We start from the raw sequence: 17,573 nt of genomic DNA on the forward strand, positions 1-17,573 counted from the left end.
GAAGCAAAGGAATGGAGTTTGTAGTATGCATGGACTCACTCCCATAAGAATACCCAAGCCCAGTGCCAAATGCCTCCACCCAAATACCCGAGATGTTACTAATTTGATAAGAGGCCTTTTCCTGTTTTTCACTAGCCTGTACAGTTTCACAAGCTATCTGTGCTCAGTTCTCACAAGGAGCATTTTTAGTGGCTCTGAATGTGTCTGCAGAGCAAAATGAAGGTGTAATTGCAGCATAGGTAGGTGAGATCACACTAGAATAGCAGTGAATGTGTGGGAAACGGGGCTGGCACCCAGCATGTGCATGTAGCTGAGTATTTGGTGTGAACTGCAGAGAATCATTTGCTTGTGACAATAGTTATCAGTAAAAACATGTGTTAGGAGCTTCAAATAATGTTGAATGGTTTGGAAAAAAAGAATAGATACTGAGAAGGGTCTAGAGACTTGTTATCTAGAAGAGCAGATACAGACAGTAAATGCAAATCAGGGTTGTGTTTTTTACACAGAAATGTGCCTGGACATTCACATACAAAACCTGGGAAAACATTTTTCCTCCTGCTGCTGAATCTGTCAAAGCAAACATGCCTGTTTATTTTCTTCCTGGCTTGTAGACTCCTACAGTGGAGGTGGCCCTTGACCTCGGCACTTCAGGATGACTGAAAGCAGTTGCTTGGTCTGCTGCTCTCCAGAGTAAGTCAGCATGTCCGTGTTTCAGCTCGGATAGTTAATTTTCCTCCTGGTAGCTGTGGTTTAGCTTTAGTCTGAGCATAATGCTCATAACACACCAGTGTCAGACTGTCAAGAGTTCTCACTACCACACTGAGCTTTATATATGTGGGAGGAAGGGTGCAAAGAGAAGCAGTTGTCGCCCAGTTGTGAGGAGCTCTTCCTAAAGTACACCAGAAAGCTTTCCCATGTGCCTGCACTTCCAAATTCTATCTTTGGGCATATGAGCTTCAGAATGATACCTTATGGTTAATAGTTTTAATCTTTTAGGTGTTTTACACCTTCTGTGATTTGTTACTTTGCTTTGAAACAACATATATAAGTGTGAAATGATAGACTTGGAAACGTCAAAGACACTGGTGCTGTCTGGAACCTGTTGCATTGTGTGTAGTGCTTATGTGAGCCATCATTTTCCATGGTATATTGTACCTCTATCCACTGAGCGGGGAGAAAAGCTGGAGAGGGCAAAAATGTTACGCACAGCAACTGAATTTTAATGATAGATGTGAAGCCAATTTTCAGGGTAAAAATTGTCCAGTCCTCTGTCTGCTCAGTTTTTCTACAAGAAGAGATTGTTGCTTGGGGAATAACTTTAGGAAAAACAGGAAATAATTCTTTATGTGGTTTTTTTTTGTTGGTTATGGGCTTTGGGGTGTTTTGGGGGGGGGGAGGGGATTGGTGTGTGCTTTTTTTGCACTGATGTATTTCACAAATGTTCCTTCACTACTTACCTTCAGCTGGTGACAATTATCTTCCCTCTGAGTCCAAGAGGTTTAGAGTAGGCCCTGCATTAAAAGTATGAGGAAATCACCACTGAGAAACAAGTTTCAAAACTAATGTTTTTGCAGAGAAGAAAAAGCAATGTGTGCGCCCTTTGTCTGGTCTGTAACCACAGCATGGTCTTCCCAGCATTCTTTCCTCTGGCATGCAAAATATTTCCCAAACTCTCATCCTGTTGTTTCTAGGAACTGTGTCAGACTGCATGCAACTTGTAAAGCTAAGGCAGTAACAATGTGGCACTGTAAAACTCTTTCATATTCTAGTTTACTGGAAGTATACGATTCCCAGTGACATATCCTAAGTACACAGGAAAAGGGAGTGAATTCAGGAGAGTTTTGTCCCATTTATGGTGTGTTTGTTGCAGGGGGGAACTAACAGGTGACTAACTTGTGCTGCGCAAGCCTCCAGGTCTGCGCTGTTGCTTGGAGGACAGGACCAGGCTGCTAGTTGAGCTTGAGGACCACCACTGGTGCTCTGTCTGTTAACTGGTAATGGGGACACGGGCACGGTGTGACCACAACAGGATCAGCGTTTCCATGTAATGTAGAAAAAGTCCCATGATGTTTAACTAAATCCCTCAGGAAGTTTAACAGGTATCGGAATCATAATTCAAGCAGAGCTGATCTCAGTGTCTAAAGACCCACAGTTTTTAATGCTACTTTTTCTCCTGGTCCAGACATCTTACGTGTTTGCAGATTTATTCTTGATTAATGTTTCTCACCTAAGATGTTGGAGGGATGTTTAGGAGGGGAATGGTACATTTACTGTAATCACTCAGGTTGTATCTTATTTGATAAACAGATAATAATACTGAGAGCTGCTATATTGACCAAGGCCAAGCCAAAAGTGTACATGGGTGAGGAATCTGTCGTATCAACTCCATTCAGTGAGACTGTGATAACCGAGAGAGATTCCACTGCTGGAACCACCCTTTTTGCTAACAGCTGGCTGCACTGATGAGGTTTCCTACTGCCATCTACTGCTTGCTTCTGAAAAGAGAGAGAGAAAGCAGACCTTGGTTCATCTCCATCTCTAACATTCCCTTTGTCTTCTTTTCAAATTCAGAAAGAATTTGTGTTTTCAAAAATCTTTCCTCTACTGAAAGTAGAAACCTCGAGTGTGATCAAGGGAACCATTATCGCTTTATTCCGCATTTTCCATCAACAGGAGCTTCCCCTATGCCAATGTATGCAAACATAGTATTTTTTTAATCACTGCTTTCCTGTTTTTCTTCATTTTATCTAGTGCAAATATAAACAACAGACCTTTTTGACAACCTTATCTTTTAGCTCTTAATTATTTTACATTAGATTCAACATTTTTAGATCCAGAAGTCTTTGCAGAAGTTACAGTCTTTAATTATTGGAATTCAGTTGGAATAATTGGAGTCCTTTGGATTAATGGGACTTTTCATTGTTTCACAATAAATTCAAACAAATAAAACAAAGGAGTGTCCTTATACTGCTACTTCCTACATTTTTCTAAAGCCCCTTCCTACAAACCTAACCCCCAAGCTTCACTCTGGGTCTGTAGCAGTTACATAGGTAATTAGTAGGTATTTAATAGGATGAAAGAGCAGAGCTGGACTTGTGATTTCAGAACTCAGCAGCTTTTTATCAGGGGAATACTAACAGTTGTCATTTGTTTCCTATCATTCAAATCTCAGATGTTGTTTGCTAAAAACATTGCCCATCTTTTCAGTTTCAATGGAAATGTTAAATTTTCATGCATGTCGCCATAGATTTTGTCATTTCTCATGTCAGTGAGTCAGAAAAGCAGATTAGATGAGCATCTGAAAAATACTGAGATCAGAGACCAGGCCTACAAGCAGAAGCAACCATAATAACATCTGTTAAACCTTGCTGAGACATCAGGATCCACAGAAGGACTTGCAGAAATGGAGGAGGACTGTCAGAAGTGATGGCATTGTTTGTACAGAGTCAGGTTTTAGGAAATACTGATGAAGCCTCAAGATTTGCCTGATGTTCCCACATCCTGCTGACCACCAGCAGCAGAATGAGCATGTTGCACCTTTTGACAATGAGCTACACCACTGCAAATGAGTATAAAAGCTACTGACCACCTTGTCATTCCCCAGCTCACACAGTCACCCTGTTATGAAAAAGCCTGTGAACACAGTAGCCTACAAGAGCAAGATGACTAGGAAGATACATGAGGACTTTGTTTAAAGGTCTCGTGTTATTGAGTCTTATCTTACTCGAAGTTTACAAAGCCTTAAAGATTTTTTGATAATGAAACTCTCAGGCTGTCCCACGTTGAGGTGAGCACAGCCCTGCTTTGCTGAGAGACCCATTGTGTCATGCCATCCTTTATTGTCTGAATAGGGCATATCTCCCCACACAGGCTTTTCAAATCCAGTAAGAACAACTTGGCAAGGAGGCAGAGGAGAGGAAAAGTCAGCTGGTTCAGTGCTGAACCATGCCAAGTCTTTTCACCATGCCAGAAGGGTCTCCAGATGGACTTTATTGGCTGTGCTACTTAAGGAAGATGAATTACAGCTGAGAGTCTGTGCCTGTACCTCTGAGTGACTGATAAATGAGGATAGAGGAAAAAACATTGGGTTGTTTTGTTAAATTCAGAATTGTGCTTGCTCTCCTCATTTTCTGTTGCTGTCAGGTGGAGTAGAAAAATCTCCAAATCTTATAAGCCTGATAACTGAAAGTTAACACCACCAGCAGCTTAAAGGAAGTCATAACAGGTAACAGCAGGTGATGTTGTGCTGCTGGATTTTACACAAAGCTCTTCATTAAGGCAATCAGATAAAAATGCCAAGATGAGTTTCTGCCTTCAGCCTGTTCAAAAGTGTGATGTCAAAAAGTGTTCCTACCGAGCAGGTTAATGTAAGAATGCGGAGAATCCTGCTGCAAAACACTTCCAGAAGCTGTTTAACAGAGTGAAAATGAGTTATGAGAAATTAAATACAGCATCTTGTACCAGTTGGGTATGAAGTAGTACTGCAATAAGCAATGGAGTTTTATTGAGAAAATACTAATGAGAAATAAATGGTTGCAGTGAAAAGTGCACCATCTGGTCTGCATTTGACTTCATGTATGAAAGCTATTTGGCCTGGCCTCCTGCCAGATCCTGCAGGTTTTAAGGTCATGGGACATGAAGGAGACTGAACTTCCTATGTTAGCATCCCAGAGTTTTCTCCTAGCAGAGCATAGGCAGTGTTCTGAAAGGACAGGACAGAAGCAATGACTCTCCAATTTGGCTTACAGGTATGGCTCTTTTTTTTTTTTTTTTGCAATTTTAATCTGTTGTGTTCTCTCCCAACATCTATAACATTTATGGAGTGGCCATTATTAAAGGTTGTTAGCTGTTGTTCAGGAATCCTTCAACATGCGTACGTGGGGTTTAAAGTCATTGTCTAACTACCCCTGTGATTTGCAGGGTTTAAGGTCCTTAGAACAGTCCAGTCTGAGGCATTCCCTTGAGAGGGCTGACTATGAGCATCTCTCAGCTGTTTGGACTATGTTGTATTCTCCACGGTATGCCAAGGGCTCTGCTGGTTTTGGTATCACCTCTACAGTTTTCTGCTCATGGACCATGGTGTGCTTAGCTCAAATAAACTAGTCCTTCCCTGTCCTCCCCTCTTGCACTTGGACTATGGAACTAGGTAGTCTGAAGTCCAAAAGAAGAGCAGTAAGAGTGCTAGAAAAAGACTGAAGCAAACTGCTAATGAGGGCTTTTTTTAACCGTCTTTGGACCTAACATCATCTGCTCTTGCATCGTTGCAGTTAGTAACTTCACAGCAATGACATATAGGAAAGGGATAGTAATGAAAATACTTTAATCATAATGAAGAAATTTAATGCTCTAGTTAGCCGTTTGGACTAACAATGCTGCTGATGGTATTGAGGGCTTCTGGATTTGCCTTTGCATTAGGCATATGCGATCTCTTTAATTGTCATGAAGGGCTGATGTAAGGATCCCAAATCTGCAGACCCATCTGGTTGGCAAACTTCACAAGAGTCCTGGTTGTCGGACTTGGATTTGGTTGACATGCTACCTACCTGTCAATCTGAATCTTGTGATGCAGTGAAAATCCTTTCGTTCTGCCTTCTTGAGTAATGATATCACTGTCTGGTGCCTCTTCTGTCTCTCTAGCTTGCTGCTCAGTCAACAAATCATTAGAGAAGACCTACTGGAAACCAAGTACATGGAAGGTCTTGAGATAGTTTAAACACATCAGTTGGAGGCATCGTCATGGCTCTGCAGGCGCTGTCTAAAGAGAACAACTACATGGAAAAAACATTTCTGTGAGCGAACACTTGCTATGCCATCAGCGCTGCTCTGCGCAGAAACTTAACTCTAAACAAGCCTTGGGCATTTCCTCACTAATCAAATATGCGCACCTTGCAGTTATAAAAGGTTTTGTCTGGGTGTTAGCCTATCTTGCCCTGCTTTACCTCTGCCTGGCATATGTTTCACAGCAGGCTTTTTCATTTGATTCTGCAATCCTTTGCTATGGAGGGCAGAGTGAAGATTAGCTGTTATGTCATGGTTTGACCTATCCTTCGTCTTCTTTCTGCCCTGTTCCCATGCGTCAGTGCAATGACGGCCTTGGTTAAACCAGCTTGTTCAGCGAGAGCCCCGTTAGTGCGGGCGGCCCGGGCCCGATGCGCCGGGAGAGCCCGGCCGCTGCCCTCGCTCGATGCGCTCGGTGCTCGGCCGAGCGAGCTCTCGGGAGCGGCTGTGGCTGCCTGGCGGGCAGCGCTGGGGCGGCCATGAACGGGCTGGCGCGCGTCCTGTGGCGGGCCGCGGCCCCGGGGCGGCTGTCGCTGTCCCGGGCAGGGGGGGCCGGGGCCGGAGCCGGAGCGCGGCCCTGGGGCTGGGGGCTGGCGCTGGGGCTGGCGCTGGGGGTGAAGGTGCCGGCGGGCTGCGAGGCTGACGAGGCGGAGCCGAACCCGAACTCGCTGCCGTCCCCTCGGGGCTTCGGCGCTGCCATCGAGAGGGGCAGGGATCTGGTGCGGAGGATTAAGGTGCGGAGCGAGGGGGGCTGCGGGGACCCGAGGGTCGTGTCTGTTGCTGTGCGAGCCGGCTCTCACCCGTGAGGGGGGAGCTTTCGGAGGCGGTTCACACCAGTTCAGCCCAACTAGTGCTTAACTAAACGTCAGTTAAGGTAACAGTAACGTGCAGGTGTATTTGTGGGATTGCTTTTGTATTTGTAGGGATTGCGAGATGGTGTTTTTAACTGTAAAGGTTCCCCTTAATATCTTCTGTGCGTTTTTTGACAGGATGAAGCAGGAATCCCAGGTATACTAGTTGGAGTTTCAGTAGATGGACAGGAAGTCTGGTCAGAAGGTCAGTATATGGGAGTAGCAGTTGTGCATGCTGTTAGGAAGCAATGGAAGTTTTAGGAATGAGCAGTTCAGACAAAGGGTTTTAATGCACTTCATGTCCTATCTCTGAGCAGGGGGCAGAAACAGGAGCCTTGGGAGCATAAAGAGATAATTTTTTTAGTAAACTTCAGTAATTGCCAGGAGTTGGTAATTTATTAGCTTCCTGATTGTGCTAGTATATATCAAATGGTTCTGTTTAAGTACCTTTCTCTAGTTGTTTGTCAGATGAGTCTTTTCATATACTCCAGGCATAGAGCTGTACAGTGCTCTGGTAGAATTGTGAATAGGAGGTAATGAACTGTTCTCCCTGCAGGACCTTACTTAAAGTAATAATGACTTTCTGACAGCTGTTGTATTAACTTTTATATATGTATAAAACAGATTACAGGTTTTCATTTCTCTTTCATGCCTGAAGTGAGTTGGAGAGCTTCTAGTACCTTTTGTACTGTGGCCTAATAAGAAAATTATACTAGAAACTTAATCCCAAACTTTCTCAACTCAGGTGGCTTTTCTGGTCTCAAATTATGTGGCAATGATTACAGAAGTTTTCCTATTACTTCTGCACAATCCCTTCCTTGACATGCAGGAAAGTGCTGGAGAGAACTAGTGCCAGGTTTGTGGTTTATCACCACGACTGCCAGATCCAGTAGCAAGACAGCTACTTGTGGGAGGATAAGCCTTGGCAGAGCTTTCTGTACCCTGCTGCCTATGGATACAGAGAACAATGCTGCCTTGAGTAAGGCAGCTGGGAGGTGGGCAACATTGCTCTAACACAGCTCATTTTGTTGCCCTCCTTTCTTCATGGGGGAAAAACAGGAGGAGGTTTAAGGTGCATGTGTTCTGTGACCATGACACTGAACCTGCTTTCTTGCTAAACTGATGGGAGAAATTTCAGATTTGGAAGCTATTTTCACTGAGGCATGCAGTATCTGCATTCACAAGCACCATGCAAGCACTTGAGTGTCAGCTTTGCATAAAAGGGTCTCTTGCAATTGACATGTCATTTGTTTTATTTCTTGTATTTTGGCAAGGTGTTTTTTTGCATGAGTTGTTCATTATTACACTACACTTTGATGTAGACAGACACAGAATCAGAGAATCACAGAATGTTTTAGGTTGGAATGGACCTTAAACCTCCTCCGGCTCCAACCCCCTGCCATGGGCAGGCACACCTTACACTAGAGCAGGTTGCTCCAAGTCCCACCCAGCCTGGCCTTGAACACTGCCAAGGAGGGGGCATCCACATGAACTGCAGTATGAGCAGGCCTTGCTCATGTTGTTACTGCATTTCATTGCTTTTTATGCTGCAACATCCCTCGCACAGTTTCTTCAAACCTAGCTCAAACTGAAAACTAGTATGGGAGCTTATTAATTCCAGTTCTTGCTACTAGACTTGTGGGTTGGTTACACAGGAAAACACTGGTATGGAGACTCTTAAGCTGTCATGTAATTGAAGTCATGCTGAGTGATGTTGAAACAAAGTGCATTACATGACTGTTTTGTGAAGCTTTACAGCATAGGTAACTGCTGGGAGTTTGTGAGTGATTTCCTTTCTCAATATCCATATTGATAAAATAAGACCCTTTACTGTTTTAACCATTACATCAGAACAATAGGAGGAATATTTATGATTTTCAGTTATTGTACAGTCTATATTTTGGTCTCTAGTTTTTCTACATTGAATATTTGACCTCAGGGAGTATAAATTTTGGCTTGCTCTTCAATTTCATTTATCATTAGGTTGTTCTGTAATCTTAGATCAGTAATTTGGGATGCCCATTGGCCGATACAGTGGGTTTTGATTAACCTACTACATTAAGATGTTCCTACTACATTAAAATGTTGTTAATGTCATTGAAGCAGGAGCAGGGATAATCCAATTCATGTCCCAGTTTAGCTAGAGAAAAAACACGGTAAGAAGCCAGTAAATCTATTCATTACAAGCAATTAATTCAGCATGTCTCTGTGCAAAATATTTGCAGTGTTTTTATTTTCTTAAAGGTTTGGGTTATGCTGATGTAGAGAATCGTGTAGTATGTAAGCCAGAGACCATCATGCGGATTGCTAGCATTAGCAAGTGTCTTACAATGATGGCTGTTGCTAAACTGTGGGAAGAGGGGAAACTGGATTTAGATGCTCCAGTGCAGAAATACGTCCCTGAATTTCCAGAAAAAGTCTACGAGGGTGAAAAGGTATGTGACTGTTCATTGGTAACACTGGTTTGGGTTTCTGTTCCTGTCACTGCACAGCCATATGTGTACAGATGCCTGTATCTGGACCCATTCCCACAAAACAGATGTTTGCTGCTTGAAAAAACAATGCTGGAAATTGGGATCTTCAGTTCTATATGACGTGTAGTGTGTGCATATATATGTATCTATTTTAACTGGGTTTAATACATGATATTTGAAAGTCCTTCCACCTTTGTCTGTTGATCATCATGCTGAATTTTACTTTTCTGGTGATTTAGTGTGCATCATGCCTTTAATGAAGAGAGCTCACATTTAAATGCTGTCTTTTCTACCTAGGTCACTATTACTACAAGACTGTTAGTCTCGCACTTGAGTGGGATTCGTCATTATGAAAAAGATATTACAAAAGTAAAGGAAGAAAAGGAAAAGGCAAACAGAGCATTGAAACCAACAAAACCGTGTCAGGATAAAGAACAAAAAGAAAAAGAAGGCAAAGGGGTTGAAAGGACTGATTCTGTCAAACCAAGGAAAGAACACGAGGGTGAGGTAAAAAGCCGAAATTCAAAACCTGGCAGGAGAGACAGGGAATTTGAGCAAGAAGAGTATTATTTGAAGGAAAAATTTGAAAGTGTGATTGAATCACTGAAGATATTTAAAAATGATCCTTTATTCTTTAAACCAGGTGAGTTTCTATTAATTTAGACCAAAACGTGCTCAGGATTTTATCAATTCAACTTTAGGTAACACTGTTATAAAGATACCTTTACCAGTCTACTGACTTGAAGAATTACGCTTACATAGATTCAGATACCGGAGAGGGACTCTTCATCAGGGACTGTAGCAACAGGACAAGGGGTGATAGGTTTAAACTTCAACAGGGAATGTTCAGGTTATATATAAGAAAGAAGTTCTTTACTGTGAGGGTGGGGAGGCCCTGGCACAGGTTACCCAGAGAAGTGGTAAATTCTCCATCCCTGGCAGTGTTCAAGGCCAGGTTGGAGAGAGCCTTGGGCAACATGGTCTAGTGTGAGGTGTCCCTGCCCATGGCAGGGGGTTGGAACTGGATGATCTTAAGGTTCTTTCCAACCCTGACCATTCTAGGATTCTATGATAGAACCTTCTAATGGTGTATCTGCACCATAATCCAGCCAGTCATGTAGCCAAGACTTAAAAGGTATTACAAGAGGGTCCTAGATAAGAAGAGAAAGCGGGACCTCAGGTAGAGCTCCTGGGAGAAAAGTCTTATTTCTAAATAATGCAGTAAGTGCCATGAAACATACCAGTTATTGAATTTGTCAATTCTAAAGCAAACATTTTAGTGAGGTGTCCTGGGTTCAGCAGTAGCAGTCATGTTTTTTCCTTCATGGTAGCTGGTGCAGTGCTGTGTTTTGACTTCCAGCCTGAGAACAGTGTTGGTGAAGCCGATGTTTTCGGTTGTTGCTAAGTGATGTCTACCCTGACCAAGGACTTTGTGAGGCTCATGCTCTGCCAGGGAGGAGGGGAAGCTGTGAGGAAGCAGGGACGGGGTGCCTGACCCGGGCTAGCCGGGGAGGTATTCCATACCACAGCACATCATGGCCGGGGTGAGGGGTAACTGGGAGTTACCCGGAAGGACAGGGGCTTCCGGGTGGAATTCGCTTTCTTGGCCGGTGGTATCGTATTCTCTTCCCTTGTTATTTTCCCTTATCATTGTTTTAGCTGATAGTAGCGGTGGTGATTTGTTGCTGGACTGTTCTTGTCTCAACCCGCAGGAGTTGCACTCTCTCGATCCTCCTCCCCGTTCCTCTGGGAGCGGGGAAGGGGAGAGCCCCGGTGCGGGTGGGGGACACACACGGACCTCGATTGTTGTCAGCTCGGCACCACCCACTGGGAGTGAGTGAACAACTTACCTGACTGCGTTTAAACCACGACATGAGGCACTAATCCAGAGCTAAAAAATTCTACAGAAAGATCACAGAATCTCAGAATTGTTGAGGTTATTTATTGTTGGAACTAGTTCTAGAGAGAACTTTGAGGAGTTTCAGTTGTAAGTTCTAAAGGTTAAAAGGCAAAGGATATGCACTGCCAATAAACAGCAAATGTGCATTTAAGGGGAAGGGAGTATGAAGGGGGAGAAGTTAACCTTATAACCATCTTGGAGAGTTCTAGGAAACCCTTCAGGTAAGAGATCTGTCTGGACTGTAGGCAGTTTGGCAGCTTGGTGCCAAACATTTCTTAGTGCAAGAATGAAGTAAAAAACATTGTTTTGTAAATAAAATATATTATCTTAAATAATACACGTTAGTGTTCATATAATCTTACAGGATATTCTTGAACTAGAAAACCAGAACTAAAAACACTTGTTAAAAGTTATCAAAAGCTTTGAAAACCTTGAGCGAGTTCTACTCCTGTCTTTTCATCTCTAGGGTGTAGACATGCAAATAAGTCACAGTAGGTGAGCATCTTCTAAGAAGTAATTTTACGGTTTGCTCCAGCTTTCCAAATCCAGATGTCCTTATTAGCAGGGGCATGGTAAATCTTGTGGAAAGGATGTTAAATGTCAGTCTTCACATCTTGGCATGAAACCTGGCTGTACGTGCAGGTCCCTGGAGAGACTTTAGCTCTGTTCTCAGAGCTACCTGCACTTAGCAAGCATCTGTGTCTGCTGCTGTACAGAAATTCCTGAGAGCCAGTATCATAAACTTGTGATTCACATCCTATTAAAATGGGGGTGCAGGGGGACTCTGTCAGTTGATTATTCATTGCTATACATAGTTTTATTTGCACGTGATTACATACATTTTATCCTTCAGATTACATCTGAGCATCATGCATCTAACTTCTTTTTTTCACCCCCTTTCTCATTGTGTTTTTTTCAAGGTAGTCAGTTCTTGTATTCAACTTACGGCTTTACTCTGTTAAGTGCTGTTGTGGAGAGAGTTTCAGGACAAAAATTTACAGATTATATGTTAAAAATGTTTCGTGATTTGGATATGCTGTCAACTGTACTAGATGACAACGAAGCAATGATATATAACAGAGCAAGGTAAGCAAGGGTGAACCTCTTTTTTCCACAATTGTTGCTCTATCTTTATTAAACCAACTGAATTAAGAATGTGGGATTTATCCCTCCTCCCTGTTTTGTAAATGAAGTGGCTTATGTTATTTCAAAGTTAGTCATGTAACTGATTTTGTGTGACCATTATAGCATTGTTTCTGTAATTAGCAGGTACAATTACAGAATAGGAAATAGGTATTTCCTGTTAGAAGGGTGTATATGTGGGGAGTGGGAGGGGTGACTGTGAAGTCTGCATTCATTTTGGGTAAGTGGATAATAGAGTAAACTAGAGGAGTAACTAGGAGATTATGTTAGAATATGTAGTTACCTTGGGGTTTTTAATATACTGACTTTTTAAGAGTTCCATGGAATTGTAATGGTCTCACAGTAACATGAGGTTTTCGTAAAGCGTAGTATCAATTTTAACCAGAACTGAAGTTCTGATTAGCGCCGAACATGCTTTACCAATTGATCTGTTCTTATTAACTTAAACCACACAAAACCCCACCCAGATAAATTTATGTATCTGGATAATGCATATAGTGCATCCAATATAGTGGATAAGGGTAGAGTTTCTTGCCCTTCTCTCCAGTCATGTTTTATCAATCTGCCTGACCTGGCTCTGAAATGGATTTATTGAGTGACCTTTTAAATTTTGGTGGGGGAGAAAAACTCTGATTAAATCACAAAAGCAGGTTACAGAAAAAGTCTCATAAAAATGAGACTCAGACTTACTGAAAGTTTGTCTTCTAAAATGCTCTCAAAGAAATCAATCACAAATGGAAGCTACTGTCTTCAAGCAGTCACTTGAGACTTCGGCTCAGTGTCTGATAATCATTGGCTAGTGGTAGGATTCCTCTTTCTTAAAACACTTTAAATCCAGTATAGGGATTTAAGAAAAGTCTTGTGCTGGCTGACCTATAGATTTCTGTCGCACCTTTTATTTGTATATTGCCTTTAGGCTTAGTAAAATCAAAGAGTTAGTAGAAGGATTAGTACTTTTGACAGTAAGATTCTAACATAATAACTTTCTAACAAAAGCTTGACAGTACTTTATTGACAGTAAGCTTCTAACATAATAATAATGATGGTGATGATGTCACCTTAATTTTTATGTTCCCATCTGAATTTCTTGTTGCTTTTTCTGCAGGAAAAATGTATTAAGTTCTCAAGTTCCACAAGCACAAGCTGATACATGCGCAGTTTGCTCTTTTAAGGTAGAGCAGCTTAAAATAGCTGTGCATAGTGTCAGAGAATGACGAGTTGAATTTTCTTGAATTCCAGGTGTTACGTTTACAACAAAAAGGGACGGCTGGTGAATGCACCGTATGTGGACAACTCTTACAAGTGGGCTGGTGGTGGCTTTCTCTCATCAGTAGGTGACCTGCTGAAATTTGGGAATGCCTTGTTGTACAGTTATCAAGCCGGACAATTTAAAAACACTAAAGGCAGACTTCTTCCTGGGTACCTCAAACCAGAAACAGTCACAATGATGTGGACCCCAGTGCCAAAAACAGAAGTATCATGGGACAGGGATGGTAAATATGCAATGGCTTGGGCTGTAGTAGAGAAAAAACAGCAGTGTGGCTGTTGCAGACAGCAGAGACACTATGCATCTCATACGGGTGGTGCAGTGGGGGCAAGTAGCGTCCTCCTCATTCTTCCTGAAGAGCTGGACTCTGAAGCTACAGATACTGGGCTAGTGGCACCACCTAGAGGAGTAATTGTTACTATTATCTGTAATATGCAATCGGTTTCACTCAACAGCACGGCCTTAAAGATTGCAAGGGAATTTGATAAAGAAAAACGGGCACAGTATACAGGTTAAAAAAAGGAAAAAGGTAATGTGTAACTGGACTCACTGCACAGAAACGGGAAAAACAAACGGAGAAGGGTGTAATTTGACTCTAAGATCACTAAGAATACATGAAGCAAAAGCATCAACAGTTCGCTTAATTAACTTCTGCTAGTGGTGCTAAACTTATCTCTAGCTGGAATTAATCTCTCAGGGAAGTTCCTGACTTACAGAAAGGAGAATGTAACAGTCAGCTTTGACTTCTGTAGTATCTGTGTAAATCATCATCATGTTAGCAGGTTTTTTTCTCATCAGTCAAGCACTTGATCAAGATTAAAACCAACAGCACTGGTTTCTCACACTGAGAAGTACAATGACAGATGATCTACCTTAAATGTTAAACTTTTGAAAGATTTCGCGTCTTGATTTGAGCACACAAAGATGTAGTCTGTTCTTTCTCAATGTTCCAGTCTGCCAAAACTGGTCAGTATTACTTTTGAAAGAAAACTGGGTTTACTGTGGTTTTTTTTTTTTATTTTGTATTTGATCAAAAAGGAAAAAAAAAAACACAAACAACAACCCCCAAATCTTGAAGCTACCTCCAGAATGCAGATTTACACCAGAAGTGTGCTTCTGACAGAGCTTGTGCATTGCTTAGAATTAGGAAAGAATAAGGATAGAGTAATGTAAGTAAAAAAGTCTTTTTGGTATTTAGATGTCTTCTCTTCCACTTTCATTGGAGACGGGGAATGTGTGAAACTAGTTTAACATGAAATAAGGGTATTGTTTCCACAGTCAGAGGTACCTGAATAGCACAACATGGTGAGCTGTCAAACTCTCATTGTTTTTGAACAATACACATGCTGACTTGGGTAGCCAGAAATGACACTGTATTCTATAATGTAGATATTCCTTGAGATACAGGAATCGGGAACTCAACAAAATTTAAAGCCCATTCTTAGAATCACAGAATCAACCAGGTTGAAAAAGACCTTTAAAGTCATTGAGTCCAACCCCAGCACTGCCAAGGCCACCACTAAACCATGTCACTGAGTGCCTCATCTACACAGCTTTTTAACACTTCTAGGGAGAGTGATTCCTCCACTGCCCTGGGCAGCCTGTGCCAATGCCTGAGCACCCTCTTTATGAAGAAATTTTCCCTAATATCCAATCTAAACTTCCCCTGGCACAGCTGGAGGCTGTTTCCTGTTGTCCTATTGCTTGTTACTGGGGAGAAGAGACTGACGCCCACCTCACTACCACCTCCTTTCAGGTAGTTGTAGAGAGTGAAACTTTGAGAGGTTTTGTAGATGTGCCTCACTTTTGCACAAGGTTGAAGAAGAAATTGTGATGAAGTTCCAAAGAAGCATTTTCCAATCTTCAATTTTACTATAGGAATATAACAACATCTGATTATATTTTTATATATTCCAAAACAGCATGGAAAATTTCTACTATCTCAAGATTTGCCCCTACCCCACTTTCCCTGCAGTTACATCAGACAGTATTTCCAGGCTGAGACAGAACAAAATAGCCTTTGGGAAATGTTTGAATACTTTCTTCCCTGTGCTGTTCAGGAGCTCTGCTGCTCTGACTTTAATGAGCAAGGTGTCTTAGCTAACAGCCACCAGAAGCTAGCCTTACCTGCCTCTGTCCCAAGTTAGCACTTTTAATATTGACTTCATAGTTGCTATCTGCCCTATGATGAAACAACATGCTGTCATCTCTCTTCCCAGTATGCCTGTGATACCATTTATTACCCAAGACTGAAAAAACATGAAATTTAATCTTTTGAGGTGTCAGTGTTTTACCTACATTTTTAATTGAAGGTAGTAAGGCTGGTTTAGTACTCTTAAGTATTATCGTTCTTGTGCCTTAAAACAATAAAAGGTAAACTATTTGCTTGGGTTTTCTGGCCCACTCACCAAAACTTCACTTTTTTATTTGTTAATAATGAGTTGTCTTTATCTCTAGAATATCAGATCAGTAGGGACAACAGAGAGAACCTTTCTGAACAAACTTTCATTTGGTCAGGCAATAAATCAGCTGCTTTTTCACTGAAGTTACTGATACTGTTTGACAATTCCAATACAGAAGTACTGGAGGTGAGTACCTTCAATAGCAACTTTTTTTCCCAATCTTTAGTACCTTCTAGCTCGGTAAACCTGCAGTGGCAGAAGTCACTGCCCATTTTACATGGGGAACAAGAGTAAGTAGTTCTGAGTTGTTTTCATTTTGAAAGAATACATGAATAGAATGGACCAAATACAACGTTTTAAATGTAAAAAATCTGCAAAAGTAGTTTCTGTACTTGTTTTAGGATTTAGAACATCTTTTCTTGTATGATACATCTGTTTTGCAAATGTCATTTTGCATACTTGAGAGAAAACAAGTTTCCCTCACTGACCGTTGTGTTTGGGTATAGAGACTGAGAACCTAGAAAGCACAGGTTTACTGTTATACTTGTCTGCATATGACCAAACACTAATATATATATATATAGGTACGGGTTAGATATAAGGAAGTTCTTCACTATGAGGGTGGTGAGGCACTGGAACAGGTTGTCCAGAGAAGTAGTAAATGCCCCATCCCTGGCAGTGTTCAAGGCCAGGCTGGACAGAGCCTTGGGTGACATGGTCTAGTGTGAGGCATCCCTGCCCATGGCAGGGAGTTGGATGATCTTAAGGTCCTTTCCAACCCAAGCCATTTTATGTACAAAAGTGAATAAAGGTAAGAAGTGTCTAAGGCACTTCTAACACCAAGATATTAATGACAGTGCCTCACTCCCCTGATGGAATTTGTTTAGCCACCAACTTTTTAAATACATATCATGTTCTTCATATTGTAGCTTAAAAACCTTCTGGTTTTAAAAAACCTTCTGACACATACACAGTATTAGAGATGCTATGATGTCTGAATTTCATCTTCCAGTACCTGGAACAAAATGTGTCATGGACTTTTTCTGATTTGGTATTTACTCAATCATGAATTCTTACCTTTTGGATGTAGAGGAAGAGACGGCAGAGGTACAGGAGACTAAGATTCAATCTGGCCTTAGCATACATATTGAGGTCACAAGTGAATTAATATTACTGTTTTGATCTTTAGTCTGAAAGCAGTTATTTGATGGACTGGCATTAAGTGTGGGAAACTGGTCAGTTAAGAGCAGCTTTCATGACAAACTTGCACTTAAATTAACCTTTATTTAGAAAACACGGTATGGCACTAACATAAAACTCTGCTTTTCTTAAAAGGCATGTATATTAAATTGGTGCATCTGTTTCTGTATCAAACACCTATTTTTTTGCATCTGGTAATTATGTGTTCACTGCTGTTTGAATTAAATTAAATAAAACTTAATACAATGAATTGCAATACCAGGTTTAGGGTTTAGTTTTTTTTATTTACTAGAAACATATTTTTGTAAGTCATAAAAAGGATGCATGCTAAATAGAAATTCCCAAAAATAATTAGCTCACAAGACACTAGATACTTTGAAAGAGATGTTGAGCCATTATCTAGTAAAGTAAGATACATGTAAAACTTAGTTTGAATGTTTTCTCATGGTTTAAAAAAGAAAATGTGCCTTTTATCAGCCATTTAGAAAGTAATGGCTTTTAAAAACCTTGCTGCAAAAAGGTAATCATTTAATGTCAGTATTTAATACTAAAAGTGTA

At 41.3% G+C, this 17,573-nt stretch overlaps 1 protein-coding gene across 1 annotated transcript; it reads left to right on the forward strand.

Annotated features, from left to right (window-relative positions):
• Positions 1–6,257: 6,257 nt before the first annotated feature.
• On the forward strand, positions 6,258–14,610 carry LACTB (lactamase beta). Its single transcript, XM_057399415.1, has 6 exons — positions 6,258–6,512; positions 6,768–6,834; positions 8,874–9,064; positions 9,401–9,746; positions 11,924–12,089; positions 13,386–14,610. The coding sequence occupies exons 1-6, from the start codon at positions 6,258–6,260 to the stop codon at positions 13,927–13,929; spliced, it is 1,569 nt and encodes a 522-aa protein (XP_057255398.1). The 3' UTR covers positions 13,930–14,610.
• The last annotated feature ends 2,963 nt before the right edge of the window (positions 14,611–17,573 follow it).

Source organism: Pezoporus wallicus, unplaced genomic scaffold, assembly GCF_028554395.1.
Source record: "Pezoporus wallicus isolate ANWC-B61680 ecotype Strahan unplaced genomic scaffold, APGP_CSIRO_Pwel_v1 contig_3952, whole genome shotgun sequence".
In the NCBI taxonomy this organism is placed as follows: domain Eukaryota; kingdom Metazoa; phylum Chordata; class Aves; order Psittaciformes; family Psittacidae; genus Pezoporus; species Pezoporus wallicus.

Excerpts from the sequence above, each read along its gene's own strand:
- LACTB (XM_057399415.1), top strand. The coding sequence starts at position 6,258 with ATGAACGGGCTGGCGCGCGTCCTGTGGCGGGCCGCGGCCCCGGGGCGG. Across the intron at positions 9,065-9,400 it reads AAGTCTACGAGGGTGAAAAG|GTCACTATTACTACAAGACT; the intron begins GTATGTGACTGT and ends TTTTCTACCTAG. Across the intron at positions 12,090-13,385 it reads ATGATATATAACAGAGCAAG|GTGTTACGTTTACAACAAAA; the intron begins GTAAGCAAGGGT and ends CTTGAATTCCAG.